Consider the following 17,878-nt stretch of genomic DNA (forward strand, 5'->3'; position numbering starts at 1 on the left):
GATTCTAACGGGACATAATTCATTGGGCAAAAGCCTGCACAACTCAAATTTTATATATTCCCGTTGTAAAAGGCCAAACGTGAGCTGTTTCACGCACATTTAGTCTTTTTAATTTATAAAAGAATTCGAAAAGCATGTCCATTGATTTCTCAGGCTGTAACAAGGCAATCTCTGGCCAAATTTAACATTCAAGGTTTGCTTCCTCATCTGGGTGTCGCTTTTAATAAATATTTTTGAACTGGGTTTCCTGTATTGTAATGAATTAACATTTTCTTCTATTTTCACTGACTTATAGTTCATATATTTTGTTTTTGGTGAAGAAAACCTCTGTTAAAGCGCATCTGATATTGAATTATCAAACATTTCTTGTGTGAACATTTGAAGCATCTTGTTTTGATGTGATTCCTGACTAAAGGCATCTCATTTGTGCAGGAATTTCACTGCTCCTTCAACCTGCATTTTCTGATTGTGTTGCTAAAGTTCATATTTTGATCCATTTTTTCTGATAAAACTAAACCTTTTGTGGAATACCCTTTTGTTGTCAGTCTGTGAGAACCCTCAAAACCTAATTATAATTCCACCTGCTGTGAAAATCCCGGGAAATCTCGTCCTCTTTCAAGGTTCTTCCGTTCGTCAAATTTTGATCTGTTCTGATTTACAACAGAAATGTCGAAATCAAATCCGAACACCCCCTTGATCCAACCTTCTTCTTCTCGCAATCTACCTGATTTCAAACAATCTGTGAAATTGAAATATGTAAAACTTGGCTACCATTATGTTATCACTCATGGGATGTATCTATGTTTATCACCACTACTTGTTCTTATAGCTGCACAACTCTCCACATTTTCAATTCAAGATATGTATGTCCTCTGGGACCATCTTAGGTTCAATCTCGTTTCTGTGATCGTATGTACCACCCTCTTAGTGTTTCTATTTACCCTTTACTTTTTAACTCGTCCCCGACCTGTTTATCTTGTGAATTTTGCATGTTATAAGCCTGAAGATGCTAGGAAATGCCCTAAACAGATTTTCATGGAAAGATCCCGTTTGACAGGAACTTTCACTGAGCAAAATCTTGAGTTTCAAAAGAAAATTCTAGAGAGGTCAGGCCTTGGAGAGTCAACTTACCTCCCAGAGGCAGTTTTGAGAGTTCCTCCCAATCCTTGTATGGCGGAGGCAAGAAAAGAGGCTGAGACTGTAATGTTTGGTGCACTTGATGAGTTATTTGAGAAAACATCTTTGAAACCCAAAGATATTGGGATCCTGATTGTAAATTGTAGCTTGTTTAATCCAACACCTTCTTTGTCTGCAATGGTCATTAATCATTACAAGCTTAGAGGGAATATTATTAGTTATAACCTAGGTGGAATGGGTTGTAGTGCTGGTTTGATCTCGATTGATCTTGCAAAAGATCTTCTTCAAGTGCATCCAAATTCATATGCTTTGGTTGTTAGCATGGAAAACATAACGTTGAATTGGTATTTCGGGAATGAGAGGTCAATGCTCGTCTCAAATTGCTTGTTTAGAATGGGTGGAGCTGCAATTCTGCTTTCAAACAAGAGGTCTGATCGGTGGCGATCCAAGTATAGGTTGGTCCATACTGTTAGAACTCACAAAGGTTCTGATGATAAGTGCTTCTCATGTGTTACTCAGCAAGAGGATCCTACAGGAAGGATTGGAGTGTCTTTGTCAAAGGATCTGATGGCAGTTGCTGGAGATGCTTTGAAGACTAATATAACTACCTTGGGCCCTCTCGTGTTGCCAATGTCTGAACAGTTGCTCTTCTTTGCCACACTGGTGGGGAGGAAACTTTTCAAGATGAAAATAAAACCTTACATCCCAGATTTCAAATTGGCTTTTGAGCATTTCTGCATTCATGCTGGTGGAAGAGCTGTGCTGGATGAGTTGGAGAAGAACTTGCGGCTTTCGGACTGGCATATGGAACCTTCAAGGATGACACTTTATAGGTTTGGTAACACTTCAAGCAGCTCTCTTTGGTATGAACTGGCCTACTCAGAAGCCAAGGGGAGAATAAAGAGGGGAGACAGGACATGGCAAATAGCATTTGGATCCGGATTCAAGTGTAACAGTGCAGTTTGGAAGGCTCTGAGGACAATCAATCCAGCAAAGGAGAAAAACCCCTGGATGGACGAGATTCAGCAGTTCCCAGTTGATGTTCCAAAGGTTGCAATCATCTAAAGTTTCCTTAATTATTACCATTCCCATTTTCATTTGTTGTGATGTTCAGTGGTGGTTGTGTTGGCTTTGTGAGTGATTCAAAGATGATTGCAGCCAGGTTGTCTTCCATATTGCAAGCTTTGTAGTGTGTTCAGTCAATGTTGGTCACTGCTAGTGTTCAAATCTGTCACATTTAGCAGGTATCTTTAGGATAATTTCCATGATGGTTTTACTGTAACATTTTCTTGGTGTCAGTTTAGTTTTAGTGAGGAGATGGAACATGGGAAACTAATGATTTGCTAGCAAATTTACTTTTCCTGAGCTAGGACTAGAGAAGGAGATGGCTACTTATTTCGGATTGACATATTGTTCTGCGAATTCATTTGAAGAGAAATCCACATTTCTCTTCCTTCTGATTATTGATTAATGTTTCTCATTAGTACCATGATTCATTGATATCAGAAATTTTATCACAAGTAGCTGTGCTGTAATTTTGTGTTGGCCTTGACAAATCTATGTTATAACTCAGAAATTTTGTCACAAATATATCATTTACTTTCATCTCCGTTGCTCATTGGAATAGATAATCATTCATCCGAATTCATATAGCTCTTTATGTGACCAGAACAGGCTGCCTTGCACATTAGCAGAGCCTTTAATTCGAGGGCACATATATTCATTCTAGGACCTAAATATCAAGAGCCACTCTGAGTTTGTATATGAGTTGGTGGAAAATATATTGCATCTTATGTTGTCGAATACAATAAAATTATGTATACTTATTTTGAGTACGCCAATAAACACACAATTGATTGGATGATTTTGAATTAAAAATAAAGTAACACTTAAGCATATAATGATACATTATGTGTATACTCATTTGTATATTAAAAAATGAATACGTATAACATTGTTAGAATGTCTAATGAGAGTGAAAGATATGCATTCATATATATTATATAAGAAATAAAAACATTACGTTGTATAGATGTATGACAAATGGAAGGGTAATATTAGTTTGATACTATTGATAAGTTAACAAAGATATTAAAAACAAAAAAAGGAATAATTCTAACTCCCAACTGTATCTAAGATAGTCAGTCCAACTTCTGTGACTTGACAGAAGAATTTGTTACCTTCCAAAGGGACAAGGATTCAATTGGTTACTAAGTTTTTGTCAAACTGAAATTTCAACTTAAATTTCAGGTGCGTGGAATACATACAACGATAAGTGGCTTCATGAAGCATGCAAACAGGATGTAACAATTAAGACATTGAGGTGTTTTTCCTCTATCACATTGACAGTGCATCACAAGTCTCTTTAATTTGAAAGAGAGGAAAGGAGAGTGCAGGATGAGTCGATGGAAGTTCTTTATAGTCAACAATGAAAAATGGACAGAACCATTAGTGAGTCTAGGCAAGATGAAACCAATGAACCTCGAGCTCACTAATGTCGAAGTGTCGTACAAGCGGATCTGCAGTGATGTAACTCAAGGCCATGGCAATAGGCATTGAGCAATGGTGTGCTTGTGCAAATTATTGTATTTGGGCTTACAATGGGCTGACCCATTATATTTCTAAAAAGCCCAAATCCTACTTGGTTAACAGACTCTATCTAATAATTTTTAGTTCACTCCGAGAATCAGTCTCCTAATGGAACACTGATGCTTCCAACCATAAAAGATATGCTTCACTTGTCACCTCTCCACTTCTCCATCAAATTTATTTTTTTAATTTGTTTTTGCCCTCAGCCGTTCCCAGTTTAACCAGATTCTCTAGTCTCGATTTTTTTGCAACTTTTCTTTCGTCTGATTATCCAAATTTTGGCTTTTTAAGCCCTCACATTGACACTGTTTTCCTTTGTCATTTGATTAAAATTTGCTGCTTTTTTTCTTCTTAACTGAAACACATCAATTCGAAGAACTGGGTTTGTTTTGTTCCACATGGTTTCTGCTTCTACCCAATGCCCGTTTGGATTCACTGTTCCCTGCAATGGAACATTTGGTTACGAAAAGGTGGAGTTTTTAAGTTCAAATTCTTTTCATCATTTGGAAATTTCGAGAAATAAGTTTTTCCTAGGCTCTGCTTCAACGATTACAGCAAAGGTGTGCTTAGAGTTTCTCCAAATATGTGCACTTGTTTTTATTTCATGTTTATGCTTACGATTGGGATGCTACAGTTTTTATGTTACTGATCGTCCCACAGCATCATTTGCTTTTTCCTTCTATGTGTTTTATGTACTTTGTTCTGCTGCTAAGGATTTTATAACAGTGTTTTTTTTTTTAACCGATAAGTCTGGAAATATTTGCATCGATTCTTTATGTTCAATGCTTCAATCTTTGTGAGCCTTAAATTATTTTGGATTTGATATTATGAACGACCATAGCCATCATTTCTTGTAGAATGATTTTTTTTGGGGTTTGTCTTCTGTTCATTCTTTTCCTGAATGCTTAATATTCTTGGTAGATTGAGTTTATATATTGTTTGATAGTTCTATATGGACTTTAAAAAAATAAAAGATGTCTTAGCTCTGAGCAAACATATAGCTGGAACTAGAAGGAAGCTAAATTTCTCATGATGAAACAATTTTGAGGACCCTTCATTGTTATAAAGGAAGGTAATTTCTGAATTTCCTTGCTGCAGCCTGCTTTAGTTGGTCAAATATGTTCTCTACATGATTTTGATGATTTCTTTTGGGAGAAAACTCCTACACCTATACTTGATGCAATTGAAAACCCTATCTGCTTGAAGAACTTCACTCTTAAGGTCAGTTTAAAATGTGTCTGCTGCTTTTGATTTACTTGTTTCATAATAGCAACAGCTTGTTTGCTTACTAAAGTTTGGTTCATGCAGGAATTGAAACAATTAGCTAATGAAATCCGTTCAGAGTTGTCTTCTATTATGCCCAAAACCCAAAAATCCTTCAAGGCTAGTTTGGCAGTGGTGGAACTGACTGTAGCATTACACCATGTTTTTCATGCTCCAGTGGATAAGATACTGTGGGATATTGGGGAACAAGTAAGATAATAATTGATAAAATTCTATACATTGCAGTACTTGGGCCAAAAAAAAGCACATAACATTGATATGTGATCTGCCGTCATGCAATTTCTTATCTTTATTGGCAGACGTATGCACATAAAATTCTTACTGGGAGGCGGTCTCTAATTCATACCCTGAGACAAAAGGATGGTATTTCTGGCTATACCTCTCGATCTGAGAGTCAGTTTGATCCTTTTGGTGCAGGACATGGGTGCAACAGCATCTCTGCTGGACTTGGTAGAATTTCCTTGCTTTCTGTTTTTTTCTTCAGATTAAAGAGAATACCTATTTAAATAATCTACAGGCTTGCCATCTGCCTATCTCATGTTAGCAAACATTTTCTTTGAATTTAAATTTCATTTTTACAAGCTCTTTTGCGCGTATTTTGGTGATATATTATACATTATGCTGTTAGCAAATAAGCTTACTAGGTTAATGTAGAATTTTTATATAGTTTTCAGTGTCAAATAAACTTGATTAATTTCTTGATTGGTAAATTCTTTAAAAATGATGAGGAAGTGCACACTATATACTTAAGCGAGCCACTAATGATAGAAGAGTTTTTCTCCTCTCTTCATTCTAGTCTCCATTATCATGCTCTGAAATTGAGAAATCATTTTTTTTTTAATCCTTTTTTCCATTAGGAATGGCAGTTGCACGGGATATTAAAGGGAAATGGGAACGAATTGTTACAGTCATTGGCAATGTAACAACTATGGCTGGTCAGGTCTACGAGGCAATGAGCAATGCAGGTTATCTGGATTCAAATATGATAGTCATTTTAAATGACAGCCGTCATTCTTTACATCCAAAGATTGAAGAGGGCCCCAGGACATCCATCAATGCTCTATCTAGTACCCTAAGCAGGCTCCAGTCAAGTAAATCTTTTCGGAGGTTAAGAGAAGTCGCTAAGGTAAGGTTTCTTGTGTCCTTAAAAATATGAATGTTTAAACACTGAAAAAGGCATTTAGGTAGGTTGATGCTGGAATGACCATTGCCCAACCTTCAGTAATAATTTGCTGCTTTCTGAGTCAGTCCTGGAGGATGTGGGTAGTCCACTCAGTATTTGAATATACATTTTTTTGTATTCTTGGTACTTACCATAAATTCAGGGCCTTGTGTTGACTTAATATATCCTTGATAATTATATTGCTGTCAAACTATTGGCTTTTGTTTTTCAGGGTGTCACTAAAAGAATTGGTAAGGGTATGCATGAATGGGCTGCCAAAGTTGATGAATATGCACGTGGTTTGATTGGTCCACCAGGATCAACTCTTTTTGAAGAGCTTGGATTGTATTACATAGGCCCTGTTGATGGGCACAACATTGAAGACCTAATTTCTGTTCTACAGGAAGTGGCGTCCCTAGATTCGATGGGTCCTGTGTTAGTGCATGTGATAACGGAGGAAAACCTGGGTACACTGAATAACCAAAAAAGTGAGATTTCAGTGAAGAAGCAGGCAGGTATGTTCACTTCTTTACCTTTCACTGGCTTACCCAAGTTCAATTTGTCTATTGAGGATGGGGCTTGGTCTTAATTGAGGCCATTATTGGAGGTAGAATGATAAAAGTTTTTCTTCATCTTTGACTGTACAGAGCATGGGACTGTCTATGGACTTTTAACAGAACTCATTACTACTATATGGGCTCATAGATTAATATCCTGAGAATTGTGGCTTACTGAATATATTAGGAAAGAAAAGAATTGGTATTAATTGTTATATTTTTCATTTAAAAGAACTTTATTTCTGCTGCATAGAGTACTTGGTGCTAAATTGATTTTCATTTCTTCTGCACAGAGTACTTGATGCTAAATTATTATGTCCCATCTTGTACACCTTTCAGAGAGTAAATTTTCACTACTGCTCTTCTGGTTTGAATCTTCATTTACATACTTCTTTTATTTTTTTCTCTAATTCACAGGATCAAGTAGCTCAGACTCTTTTTTGTTCAATAACAATTCTCGAACATATAGTGATTGCTTAGTGGAGGCTTTGGTTATGGAGGCAGAGAAGGACAAGGATATTGTTTTGGTCCATGCTGGAATGGAAATGGATCCACCGCTTCAACTGTTTCAGGAAAAATTTCCAGAGAAGTTTTTTGATGTAGGAATGGCTGAACAGCATGCTATTACATTTTCTGCTGGTCTGTCATGTGGAGGCTTGAAGCCATTTTGTATAATTCCTTCTGCTTTTCTGCAGAGAGCTTATGATCAGGTTCTCTCTCCTCCCCTCCTCCCCCCCCCCCCCCCCCCCCCCCCCCCCCCATGTGCTGTGTGTGTCTGTGAATGCTTAGTAAACAAGCACCAATTGCAAACAAACATGTTGTCGGGGGTCATTTTGACAGTAACTGTGCATTTCATTACATAATGTCATATAGTGAAACCATGTGTTAGCTTTCAACTGGAAATGTATGGTATCCTTCCTTACGAAAATTAAGTTCATAACTTTTCTGAAGTCTTTTCCTTATGACCTCTTTAGGTGATACATGATGTAGACCAACAGAGGATCCCAGTGCGTTTCGTCATTACAAGTGCCGGACTGGTAGGATCTGATGGTCCCACACAGTGTGGGGCATTTGATATAACTTTCATGTCATGTTTGCCTAACATGATTGTCATGGCACCATCTGATGAGGATGAGCTTGTGCACATGGTTGCGACTGCTGCTCATATTAATGATCGACCAATTTGCTTTCGGTATCCAAGGGGTGCCATTGTCAGGAAGGTCTATCCTATGTCCAGTGGAATTCCAATAGAGGTAATCGCTTGGCACCCTTTATTAAGTTATTGACTTATTTGCCAATCCTTTTTTTTTTTTTAAGCTTTTATGTTTTATTACTGGGAATTGTGTCACTTATTCCTTTTTTTTATTTAAGAGGAATAGTAATTACATGTTTTAGCTACCTTATTCTGTAGCTGCATAAAATAATTTTTATCCAAGATTTTGCACATAAGATCAACTATTTGACTTTGCACTTGACAATTTAGAATTGCATATTGCAATATATGATATATCGCTTATTATTCTTCACTACTCATTTTCAAGTTTTGATTTATTTTGACCACTGTTTGTTGTCAAGCAGATTGGAAAAGGGAAAGTTCTTGTAGAGGGTAAAGATATTGCTTTGCTTGGGTATGGGGCAATGGTTCAGAACTGCCTGAAAGCTCGAGCCCTTCTTTCAAAGCTTGGCGTTGAGGTAACTGTTGCTGATGCAAGATTTTGCAAGCCCCTTGACATTAAGCTTCTCAGGGAGCTTTGTCAAAACCATGCCTTTCTTATCACAGTTGAGGAAGGTTCTATTGGAGGATTTGGATCACATGTTTCACAGTTTATTGCTCTTGATGGACAGCTTGATGGCAGAATTAAGGTGCTATTTTTGTTCATACATATTCATAGTTATTATTCTTTGGTTAGAGAGTGAGATATACACAAATTATTGGGGTAATATCTTGCTGAAGTGGGAGGGAGACATTTTTTAAAGATGCCAGAATCCCTTATGGGAGTAGTCCTTGAATTATGTTATTTACTTAAAAACTATCCAACTTAAATTTGAAATCAAAATTTTCATCAAACTTTAAGTTGCTACGGTGGGGAGTAGGGACGGATTCGATATGAGTTTAACTGAGTTGTTGGTTAAGCTCGACCTAAATTGATAGCACCTAACTCAAGGTTGAACTCATTCAAGTTGATATATAGTGTTACCTTAAGGTGTTGACAAGACGAACAATGTTGTCGGCTGGTGAACAGTGTTTTCGGAGAAGTAAATGGTGTCACCAGAGAGATAAACAAGCCGAACTTGATCTAGGCATCGAGTTGAAGCTCCAACTTGAGTTTGGCCTATTCAAGTTGAACGATGGATTAAAAGCGAATTGGCTCATATCGAATCCACTCTTAGTTAATGGGGTTTTTACCGTTTACCCTTTCCTTGCAGCTAGGGATAATTTCAATCTCTTAATGCATTGGTACTTGATGTGTAACTGTTGTACTTCTTGCATGGAGGATAACTGTTTTGGCTAAATTTTAACTCCCTTTCCATTTTTTTTGGCTATTTTTTCTACCAGTGGCGACCAATTGTTTTACCAGACAACTACATTGAGCATGCATCACCAACTGAGCAATTTTCTCTTGCGGGGATGACTGGACATCACATTGCTGCAACAGCACTAAGTCTGCTCGGCCGCAACCGTGAAGCACTCCTTTTAATGTGCTAGAAATCTACCCAGTCTCTTCCAAGTCTTCATGTAACACTTCAGGTTGACCTGAATTATAGTGAGTTGAAGCTACATAACAGAAAAATGAGCTAAGAAAATATTGTTGGTAATATCCGGCACTAGATGACCTGATTTTCAGTACATGTCTTTGTAATCTGTATATTATTGCAGTAATTTGATCATTGTGATTATTGGTTTTGAAAGTTCCGAAAATTGTCCGGTACTCACAAGAAAAGAATGCAGAGTTTTACTGATACCGTGTGACTCTTTATTACATGGAAACCCTGCCAACATCTGGCTATGTTACTCATGTAGCAAGTCATTAGTTGCTATCTTCCAACGTTGCAGGTAAGCCGGTTTTCAGCTGCGATATGATCCCTGATCTTGCCTGGATAATGGTGAAAGGCGGTATGGTCAAAATCATAAAGTTGGCACTTCGGTGCTAATTCTGGAAACACAGAACAAGGAAAAGTTAGGATAAGTACATACATTTCAAGGCTAGTGAGCATGATTATCACATGTAATTCATGTTCAAGCTGTGTAAATAGTGAAGAAGAAGAAGATTTTCCAGTATGAAAAACTTTTTGGTCGAGATGGAAGATCAGGGTTATGTTTATAGATGTTAGTTATGGATTGGCACGGTCAGAAAATATAAAATTTGCCAACAAATGCTCATGAGTCGGTTGCTTATTAAACCAGAATTCTCTCCACTGGGTTTCACATCACGTAATCTGTGTAAATAAAGATAATTCCTTCCAAACCTATCATGCTGAACCCAAACAAGCTTGAAACTCTTACGAGTGGATTTAAATCAAGTTTAAGCTTGTTTTGGCTCGATATGATGATTGATGTTCAAGCTAAGTAATATATATACAATATCATTTTAACTGTAAAACAATATTGTATATATTTTGAACTTATAAATGATTTATTTTGTGATCGTCTATAATTTATTGAAATGACATTTGTTTTTTATGCTCATTAGTCTATTTAGTTGATCCTCCTACGGTTTGAGCTCAAGCTCAACCCACGCCCCATGGTTACTCATTTCAAAGTCGACTCGGTAATGTTCAAATCCATTAATCCTCTATCTGTCACATTAATTGCTTTTTTGTTCTAATCTTAAGAATGGTTTATCCATGGCCACAAGATATTTTAAAACTAGTTGGAGATAAAAATTTCATTGATTGCCTGTTTTATAGAAATATCTCTTAAAATTAACATCCAAGAAAATGTAATAAGAAAAGTGTGGAACTGAAAGCAGATTGGAACAAGTTTTGGAACAGGACAATGCAGTCGAGTTTATTGCAGACAGACAATGATTCGATCCAGCCACGTGGCGAAACCCCCCAAGCTTTCGGGCCTGACGTTTTTCTTCACTAAAACAAGCACACAGACAAACCAAACTCCTTCTGAAGATCAAATAACAAGTTTGTTTCAAAGATATATATAATCCAGTCTTAAGTTCCGAATTTTCCGGATCATTTCTTTTTAATTTCTTGTAACATATTTAAGTAAAAGGGCTGAGGTGGATTCTCTTTCTTTGTCAAAAATTTCTTTACTTACATACGAGCTGTGATTCTGCAGAGGATTCCACTGCAGATTTCTTAGAAAATAAACTAAAAAGAAGAAAGAAAGCTTTGCATTGATCTTCTGGAGAATTATGGTTATGGTTTTATTACTAACTTGTAAAATAGTCAGCCACATCACATGTATCCCACTCTTTTGAAGCATTTTCCCCTCTCTTTTCCTGTAAACGAAAGCTAATTGTCTTTCATCAGCCATGGACAGCCTCAGAGCTCCATTCAAGGGAATAAGCAAAGATGTCGAAGGAAGGCTTGCTTGCTATAAACAAGATTGGATGGGCGCACTGTGTTCAGACGTGAGATATTTATTCGGAATTGCAGTTGTCCTTTTGGCCATTTATATATATATATATATATTGATAACGAAGAACTTCATCTGAACCAAATCATTCCTTCAGGCTGAACCAGCCATAGTAAACAGGTAAAACATTAGATCCAATCAATAGTCTCACAACCAATAGTATAATCATAGTTTGTTTTTAAAGGAACTTAAACCCAACCTCTTCACCTTATAATCACAACCCTTTACCATCCAAGCCATCCTTAGGGGCTATTTATCAGGATATTGGCTCCAACAAAAAGAGGTGAAGTAAAGCATTACAGTATAAAGAGAAAAGGTCTTTACAGGTAGAAGCAGCTAATCTTCTTGTTCGGTATTGTAACATTTTGTCAACAGCTTCTAGTTTCTCATGCTAGAATATACATGGTCTGCAGGTACTTCCGGAAGCTGCAGCCAGGTCACAAGAAGAGCCTTAGTGATGTTCAGGATATACAATAAGCTCATTATGATAATAACCAAAGAAAAACCATGGTCCTCTATGCGGGTTGAGCGATAAGAACTCCATTAGAATGCCAGCAGCAGAGCCTAATGGCCCTTCAATCAGCTTTGCTCATATTCTTGTTGGCAATTCAAGGGCCAAGAAATGGAGTGAGATGGCAGCAGGGAGGACTTAGATATGTGAAGAAATATATGCAGAAAGATTTAGATATATTGTGTGTATTCCCATTTAAGGCATACTTTCTGCTACTTGAATTACTTTTTTACAGAGAAAAATGAATCATCTGTGCCATTCTTTTTTGTCGCCTTTACATTCTGGTTGAAGCAAATCTTCAAACAAAAATTCACAGGAGAAAGTTCACGTTACATTTTGAGCATTATTTCTCATATTTATACATTTCCATGTCCGTCTAATTCAAAGGACAATAATAATATTATTAAATAAACTTGCAGTTCTAAGCAACAGGAAATCACCCCCTTGTTTGAATATGATAAGAAGCCTTTGTATGATCACTTCATTATGAAAGAAATGTTTTGATCAATTACTATTGAGAAAAAGAAAAGAAGAAGAGATGTGATATCCCACATGATCAAAAATTTACTATTTTAAAAACTTTATAAATAACGAATTCAAAAGAGGTTAAAAATGACTAGTTAACTTCTCATATTTGAAATATTATTGGTTTATACATATAAAAAAATTAATATAACTCTTAAAATTTTATATTTATCCTTTTTACATTTCATTATTTATTATTTATCCTCGTATATGTTATTTTTATTCAATATTAATCCTCTTAAATTTTATCTTTTAATTTAATATTATGTCTAAAATAAAATATATTATAATATCTCTAAGACTGAAGTGGAGAAGACAATATCTTTGCAAAGCTTCATAAGGGATTGAAGAAATAACATTCGCACATCCACAAGATTTGGTTAATTTGTAATTTTGTAAATCATATCAAAAATAAGAAGTTTTGAACACTGTGGATTGATTTGACCCTTTCTCTTTTGTCATGTCTAGGTGATATAATAAATTTTGAAAGTGAAATAGTTAAAGATAATATAATAATTTAACTTTGTGATGCTAAGTTAAAATTCCTTTTTATTAGTATAATTTGAATTTGGTTGAACAAGCCATCAATTCGTGGAAAAGATTTTTAAGCAAAATATTGGGTCGGACAATGTCATTTACCCTGCATTATATTATGGTGGTTTTGGGTCGGAAATTAGATAAAAAGAAGGGCCAGCCCATTATGATAAATTATGTCCAATTTCAGCCAAATCGCAGCCCAATAGATTAATGTCAGAAACGGCGCCGTTCAACAATGTCGCTAGAGTCGCTACTCGCTACGAAGAAATCTTTGCACCGAGGACTCTGGACTATGGAGCTATACATAGGTGGACAAGTCCAGCGAGCAGGTAGCAAAGCGAGGAAAAGATGTCATCCTTTTTGCAGTCTTTTATTGATCCAAAGAAGAACTGGTTAGCAGCTCAGCACATGAAAACCCTCTCTAAACGACTTCGTAAATACGGTTAGCATTTCGAAAACCTTATTTTTTTGAAAATGCCTATTCTTCGGATCTGTATTTGATCTAGTCGAAACTGACAGGGCTTCGCTACGATGATCTTTACGATCATCACTACGATATGGACATTAAGGAGGCCCTGAATCGGTTGCCGAAAGAGATCGTCGACGCTCGTCACCAGCGTCTCAAGCGTGCCATGGACCTTTCCATGAAACACGAGTACCTTCCTGAAGATCTTCAGGTATTTATTGCTTGTATTAAACAATTTAAAGATGTCTCTTTAATTTTGGTTATAAATAAGACACTTAGGAATCTTGTTTGGAACTATGTGGTGTGTATATCTTGTTACAAATCTTTTTCATTACGCGAGTCGCCATGTGTTACGAGATAAGATCGTAGATGTGTTACTGTAACTAACGTATAATTGTTTTACGATTGCTTTGTTTTGGTGTTAGTGTAGTGATATCTAACACAACTCGTTTTTCGCATTGTGTTACCCTCTGATCAAACAGCTTGTGTGTCTTGATACTAACAGTACGGATGGCACTGTTTTATGAGACTTTGCTCAACACGATCAATCATGTTATGAGTTGACATCAAACAAACACTAACTGATAACTAACGTACACATCTCAGTATAATTCTTTTGTGACACGTTCTGTGGATATAACTTGTTTTAGTATGAACTGACTTCTGATAATATAATAAACTAATACCGGGCATTAGCTTATATGGATTCACTATAATACTGAATTGGACATATAACATGATATTTTATTTATTTTCTTCAATCTTTTTCAGGCTATGCAAACACCCTTTAGGAGCTACCTTCAAGAGATGCTGGCCCTTGTAAGTGTTTCTAGAAATGTCAATAATTATGGTTTTTTTTTTTTTTCTGAAAATACTGTTATTTGGCTAATGTTAATTTAGTGTTAATTGTATTTGTTGATATTCTGTTGATTGCAGGGCAATTGTGTTCTAACATCAGTTTTAATTTATCATGTCTTTTTACTTGGATACTTTGTAGATGAATATTGAACTTGTCTATTTGTAAAGTGTTGAGTCTGTTTATGAGCACCGACATTTTCTTTAGTTGTTTACCATCTATATCATTACTTGTATCAATGTGACCTGAAAAAACTAAATTACTGTTAATTAGGTCCTTGACTCTGCAGGTATGCTTTGCAGCTGGGGTTCATTTATTTATTTATAATACTAGTTACAGTTGTAGTTGAAAATTTTTGTTTATGACTATGAAATGACTACATAGAATTTATAAGCCACTCTTTAATTTTAGCGCTTAATGTTATTCAGGTTTTTGTTTTGATTACTAATGTCATCACTATTAATTTCTTTTTTCAAGCTATTTACTATCGTACTATCATATAAATTCCTTTGCTAGTTCAACATGCTGCCTTTGGCAGAGAATGGGATGGTAGGTTTCTGTACCTCTTTCACTTTGTTTAATGTCATTCGGGAGCCTTTCGCATTTTATTTTCCTAAAGATATCATGACAAAGCAATTTCTCTATGCTTAATAAATGATATCATAAGCTATTATGATTTTGGACTATTCCTCGGGTCTAAACTCCTGGAATAGAGAATAGTATTGCTATAAGTTTTCCCAACTTGCTACACGAGAACATCTTTATTGGAATCTGTTTTCTCTGCTTTAGTCTCTTCTGCTGTCTCTGCTACCATTTTGATTCTGATGTTTCACATGATCTAAGTAATGAGATCCGTTCCCCTATTACCTACTGGTGGTGGAAGTAGTTAAAAACCATATTTGGTTCTAAAGTTTTCTCTTTGGTAATGTTTGAATGAGAAGTATTTTGGAAATGATTTTATATTCGATTGAACTATTATTCTCTCTTCATCTGCTAGTTGATAGAGAGTCCTGCAGTAGTGCAGTGTGTACATGTATTATTTATGCAGTTTCTTATGAAAATAATTACTAACACATGTACGTACATTATATACGATTGGAATCTATATCATGGTGCATATTTCTATGGAAAATGTTGTGTTGAAGGTATACATGGAAATCTTTTCTTGTCAATTTTTGACTAAGCAAAATTCATCATTGTGGATATTCTTGTTTTGCTCTCTCAATAAGAAATATTGGGTGGAAACATCTAAAAATGATAAGTTGTTTCCTTTAGTTGTTTGTTTTATATCTTGTATTGATTTTGTAACGTTGGTGCCTGAGTCATCAATCTTAAATTTCTAAGCTTCTTTTTATGATGTGCCTCTGCGTATATATGGAAAATGAAGATAACAACTAAGTTTAATATGGTTGTCTTGTTATATGAACATAACAACTAGAAAAATATAAAAAAGGACAGTTGAAAGAATATGGAAATATTCTTAACTGATAAATATTGAAGCCAAATATGCACGTTCAATGAGAACACTAATTTTAGAATAGAGAAATAAATGGTTTGGTATTTAAAAAAATATTATATACTAGATATTTATAAATAAAGTTTACAGTCTGCTAATGATGTCTTGATGGTTATGTTTTGCAGGTTAAGAAGGAGAAAGCAGAACGTGAGGCTTTGGGAGCATTGCCTATCTATCAGCGCACAATCCCTTAAGCATCTTATGTGTCATGGTAGCTATCACTAGATGATTGAAATTTTAAATGATTGTCAAAATTCAGTTTCTCAATCATTTGTGCCAGTGTTCCGTTTGAGTTTCTAATTGGTTGTGATATACTGGCCTTTTTCCAATAAATATGAACAACCAAATTTATGGCTGCTGTTGTATTGTATGTTCACTTCCAATATAATTTCTCTGTATGCTAAGTTGAACTCGGAGAGTCAAAAAGTTAATCAAAATTTGACCTTTTTGCTACTCTAGAAAACTGATTATTGAAGGAAAACAGCTTATGAGCTGACATGCTGTGTATAAGTCTGCTATTAGCCATACAAATGGAGGATCTCTGCTATTGGTTCTAAATTTGATCTATTGCATTCTTCTAAGTTGAGCAGAGTTATCTTTATCAGTACCATTCTGAAATTTCAACCTGTGTAGGAATTTCCTCCTTGAGGCTTATCTGCATATCCAGAAATTTTCAATGGGCCATGGATGTAGTTTGGTTTTAGCCTTATTGATTTACCATTTCTAGAATGGATTGGCTCTTTCGGCTGTGTTTTTTTCCTTTTAACCAAGAGATCCATTATCTGTATCTGTCAGGGGCCTGAATGAATTATGAAATTTCCACGCGATCACACAAGGTAATTCTTTCTTCTCCACTAGCTTTTTTATGCCGTACACATGAACTGCTTGTTTTGCCTCATTTTCGACCACAAATTTTCCTATCCAAGTTTCCATGGATTTGCTCTATGCTGATGATGCATGTAGTATTTTACATACACCTACTTTGCTTCTTATGGGGTCTTCTGAATCTGCAAATTAACTTATTGGATGCTCATTAAGAATTGTACAGCCATGGAGCCCATCAAAAAATTCATCAAGTGTGCCTTATAAACTATATTGAGATGAGATGTTTTCCTGCACTACCTATTCCACAGCAATTAACATGAAGGTACACAGAAGTCTTTGTGATCAAATGTCCGAAATAGGATATAGGATATCAACTAGAGTAGATTTTGCATAATTTGTCCCAACAGGTTCCCAAATTGAAGGTGAAATTCTCCTATTTAAAACAGGACATGTCATGTGATGTCTCGAGTCCATTCTTTATTAAGGAGTGGTCTTTTTTAAATAATAAAACATCCTCCTTCTTGTCTCTTACATTACTAAAAATAGTTTTCACCTTAATAAATAAAATCCCAGTTACCTCGGCTTGTGTTACTGTTTTCTTCTCTTGGCCTTGAATCTGTCAAACTAGCAAGAAAATCTGGAATTAGATTGAAAATGCACTGACGAATGAATTTATGAAAGCTTTGTCAGTAGTTAGGATGTCAATGTTCAATGATTGAGAGCTGTAGGGCTGACACCGACATCTTTATCTCTATCTCTATCTTCATGCGATCTACTGAAGATACTCATTTCATTTGTAAAGTCTATTTTTCAGCATTATATAAATATAAACACTCATATATGGTTTTATGGGTAAGTCTATTCAACATCCATTGCTATCATAAATTAATCGACCAAAATAATTTACAAGGAAACAGCAATTACAATAGTAGTATGTAAGGTTAGTTACGAATTAAGTTACCTTTATTTGGGTTTAATATCTAGTTCGAATGAGTCAAATTAAAGTTAAAATAACCTTAATTAAAATTTTGAGCCGGGCTAATTCAAAGTTAACCCATCATTAATAAATTTGTGTTTTTTGATGACCTTTTGTTCTTTTTCAGTGCTTTTTGACCTCGTTAGTGATCTCATGGTTAGATTGAGTTAGCTCAAATTCCAAATGAATTTTCAGGATTCAAATTAAACCTGGCCTACATTGCCGAACATCCCCTGTTTTAGGGACAGGTCACATTGTTATCTTGAACCAGTCAAATGCTACCCACGTGAGTGGTTCTCACCAAAACCAAACCCTCGTCAGCTGTCTTGTCGCTCTCCGCCAT

The 17,878-nt window shown here is 35.7% G+C and overlaps 3 protein-coding genes across 3 annotated transcripts; all 3 read left to right on the forward strand.

The window, feature by feature from the left end:
* The first annotated feature begins 21 nt into the window (after positions 1-21).
* Positions 22-2,620, forward strand: LOC123200684 (3-ketoacyl-CoA synthase 11-like). The gene is made up of 2 exons (XM_044616011.1): positions 22-193; positions 433-2,620. The coding sequence occupies exon 2, from the start codon at positions 667-669 to the stop codon at positions 2,200-2,202; it is 1,536 nt and encodes a 511-aa protein (XP_044471946.1). The 5' UTR covers positions 22-193; positions 433-666; the 3' UTR covers positions 2,203-2,620.
* Positions 2,621-3,820: 1,200 nt separating this feature from the next.
* Positions 3,821-9,639, forward strand: LOC123200683 (probable 1-deoxy-D-xylulose-5-phosphate synthase, chloroplastic). Its single transcript, XM_044616010.1, has 10 exons — positions 3,821-4,286; positions 4,825-4,947; positions 5,035-5,199; positions 5,310-5,460; positions 5,868-6,136; positions 6,405-6,687; positions 7,147-7,439; positions 7,704-7,982; positions 8,308-8,592; positions 9,287-9,639. The coding sequence occupies exons 1-10, from the start codon at positions 4,125-4,127 to the stop codon at positions 9,434-9,436; spliced, it is 2,160 nt and encodes a 719-aa protein (XP_044471945.1). The 5' UTR covers positions 3,821-4,124; the 3' UTR covers positions 9,437-9,639.
* Positions 9,640-13,179: 3,540 nt separating this feature from the next.
* On the forward strand, positions 13,180-16,144 carry LOC123200167 (cytochrome b-c1 complex subunit 7-2, mitochondrial-like). Its single transcript, XM_044615313.1, has 4 exons — positions 13,180-13,338; positions 13,416-13,573; positions 14,134-14,181; positions 15,860-16,144. The coding sequence occupies exons 1-4, from the start codon at positions 13,245-13,247 to the stop codon at positions 15,926-15,928; spliced, it is 369 nt and encodes a 122-aa protein (XP_044471248.1). The 5' UTR covers positions 13,180-13,244; the 3' UTR covers positions 15,929-16,144.
* Positions 16,145-17,878: the final 1,734 nt, after the last annotated feature.

The sequence above is a fragment of the Mangifera indica genome, chromosome 17, assembly GCF_011075055.1.
Source record: "Mangifera indica cultivar Alphonso chromosome 17, CATAS_Mindica_2.1, whole genome shotgun sequence".
In the NCBI taxonomy this organism is placed as follows: domain Eukaryota; kingdom Viridiplantae; phylum Streptophyta; class Magnoliopsida; order Sapindales; family Anacardiaceae; genus Mangifera; species Mangifera indica.

Coding starts and splice junctions, on each gene's coding strand:
- LOC123200684 (XM_044616011.1), top strand. CDS start 667: ATGTCGAAATCAAATCCGAACACCCCCTTGATCCAACCTTCTTCTTCT.
- LOC123200683 (XM_044616010.1), top strand. CDS start 4,125: ATGGTTTCTGCTTCTACCCAATGCCCGTTTGGATTCACTGTTCCCTGC. Junction 5,461..5,867: donor CAGCATCTCTGCTGGACTTG/GTAGAATTTCCT, acceptor TTTTTCCATTAG/GAATGGCAGTTGCACGGGAT. Junction 7,440..7,703: donor TGCAGAGAGCTTATGATCAG/GTTCTCTCTCCT, acceptor TGACCTCTTTAG/GTGATACATGATGTAGACCA.
- LOC123200167 (XM_044615313.1), top strand. CDS start 13,245: ATGTCATCCTTTTTGCAGTCTTTTATTGATCCAAAGAAGAACTGGTTA. Junction 13,339..13,415: donor TAAACGACTTCGTAAATACG/GTTAGCATTTCG, acceptor CGAAACTGACAG/GGCTTCGCTACGATGATCTT. Junction 14,182..15,859: donor TTCAAGAGATGCTGGCCCTT/GTAAGTGTTTCT, acceptor TATGTTTTGCAG/GTTAAGAAGGAGAAAGCAGA.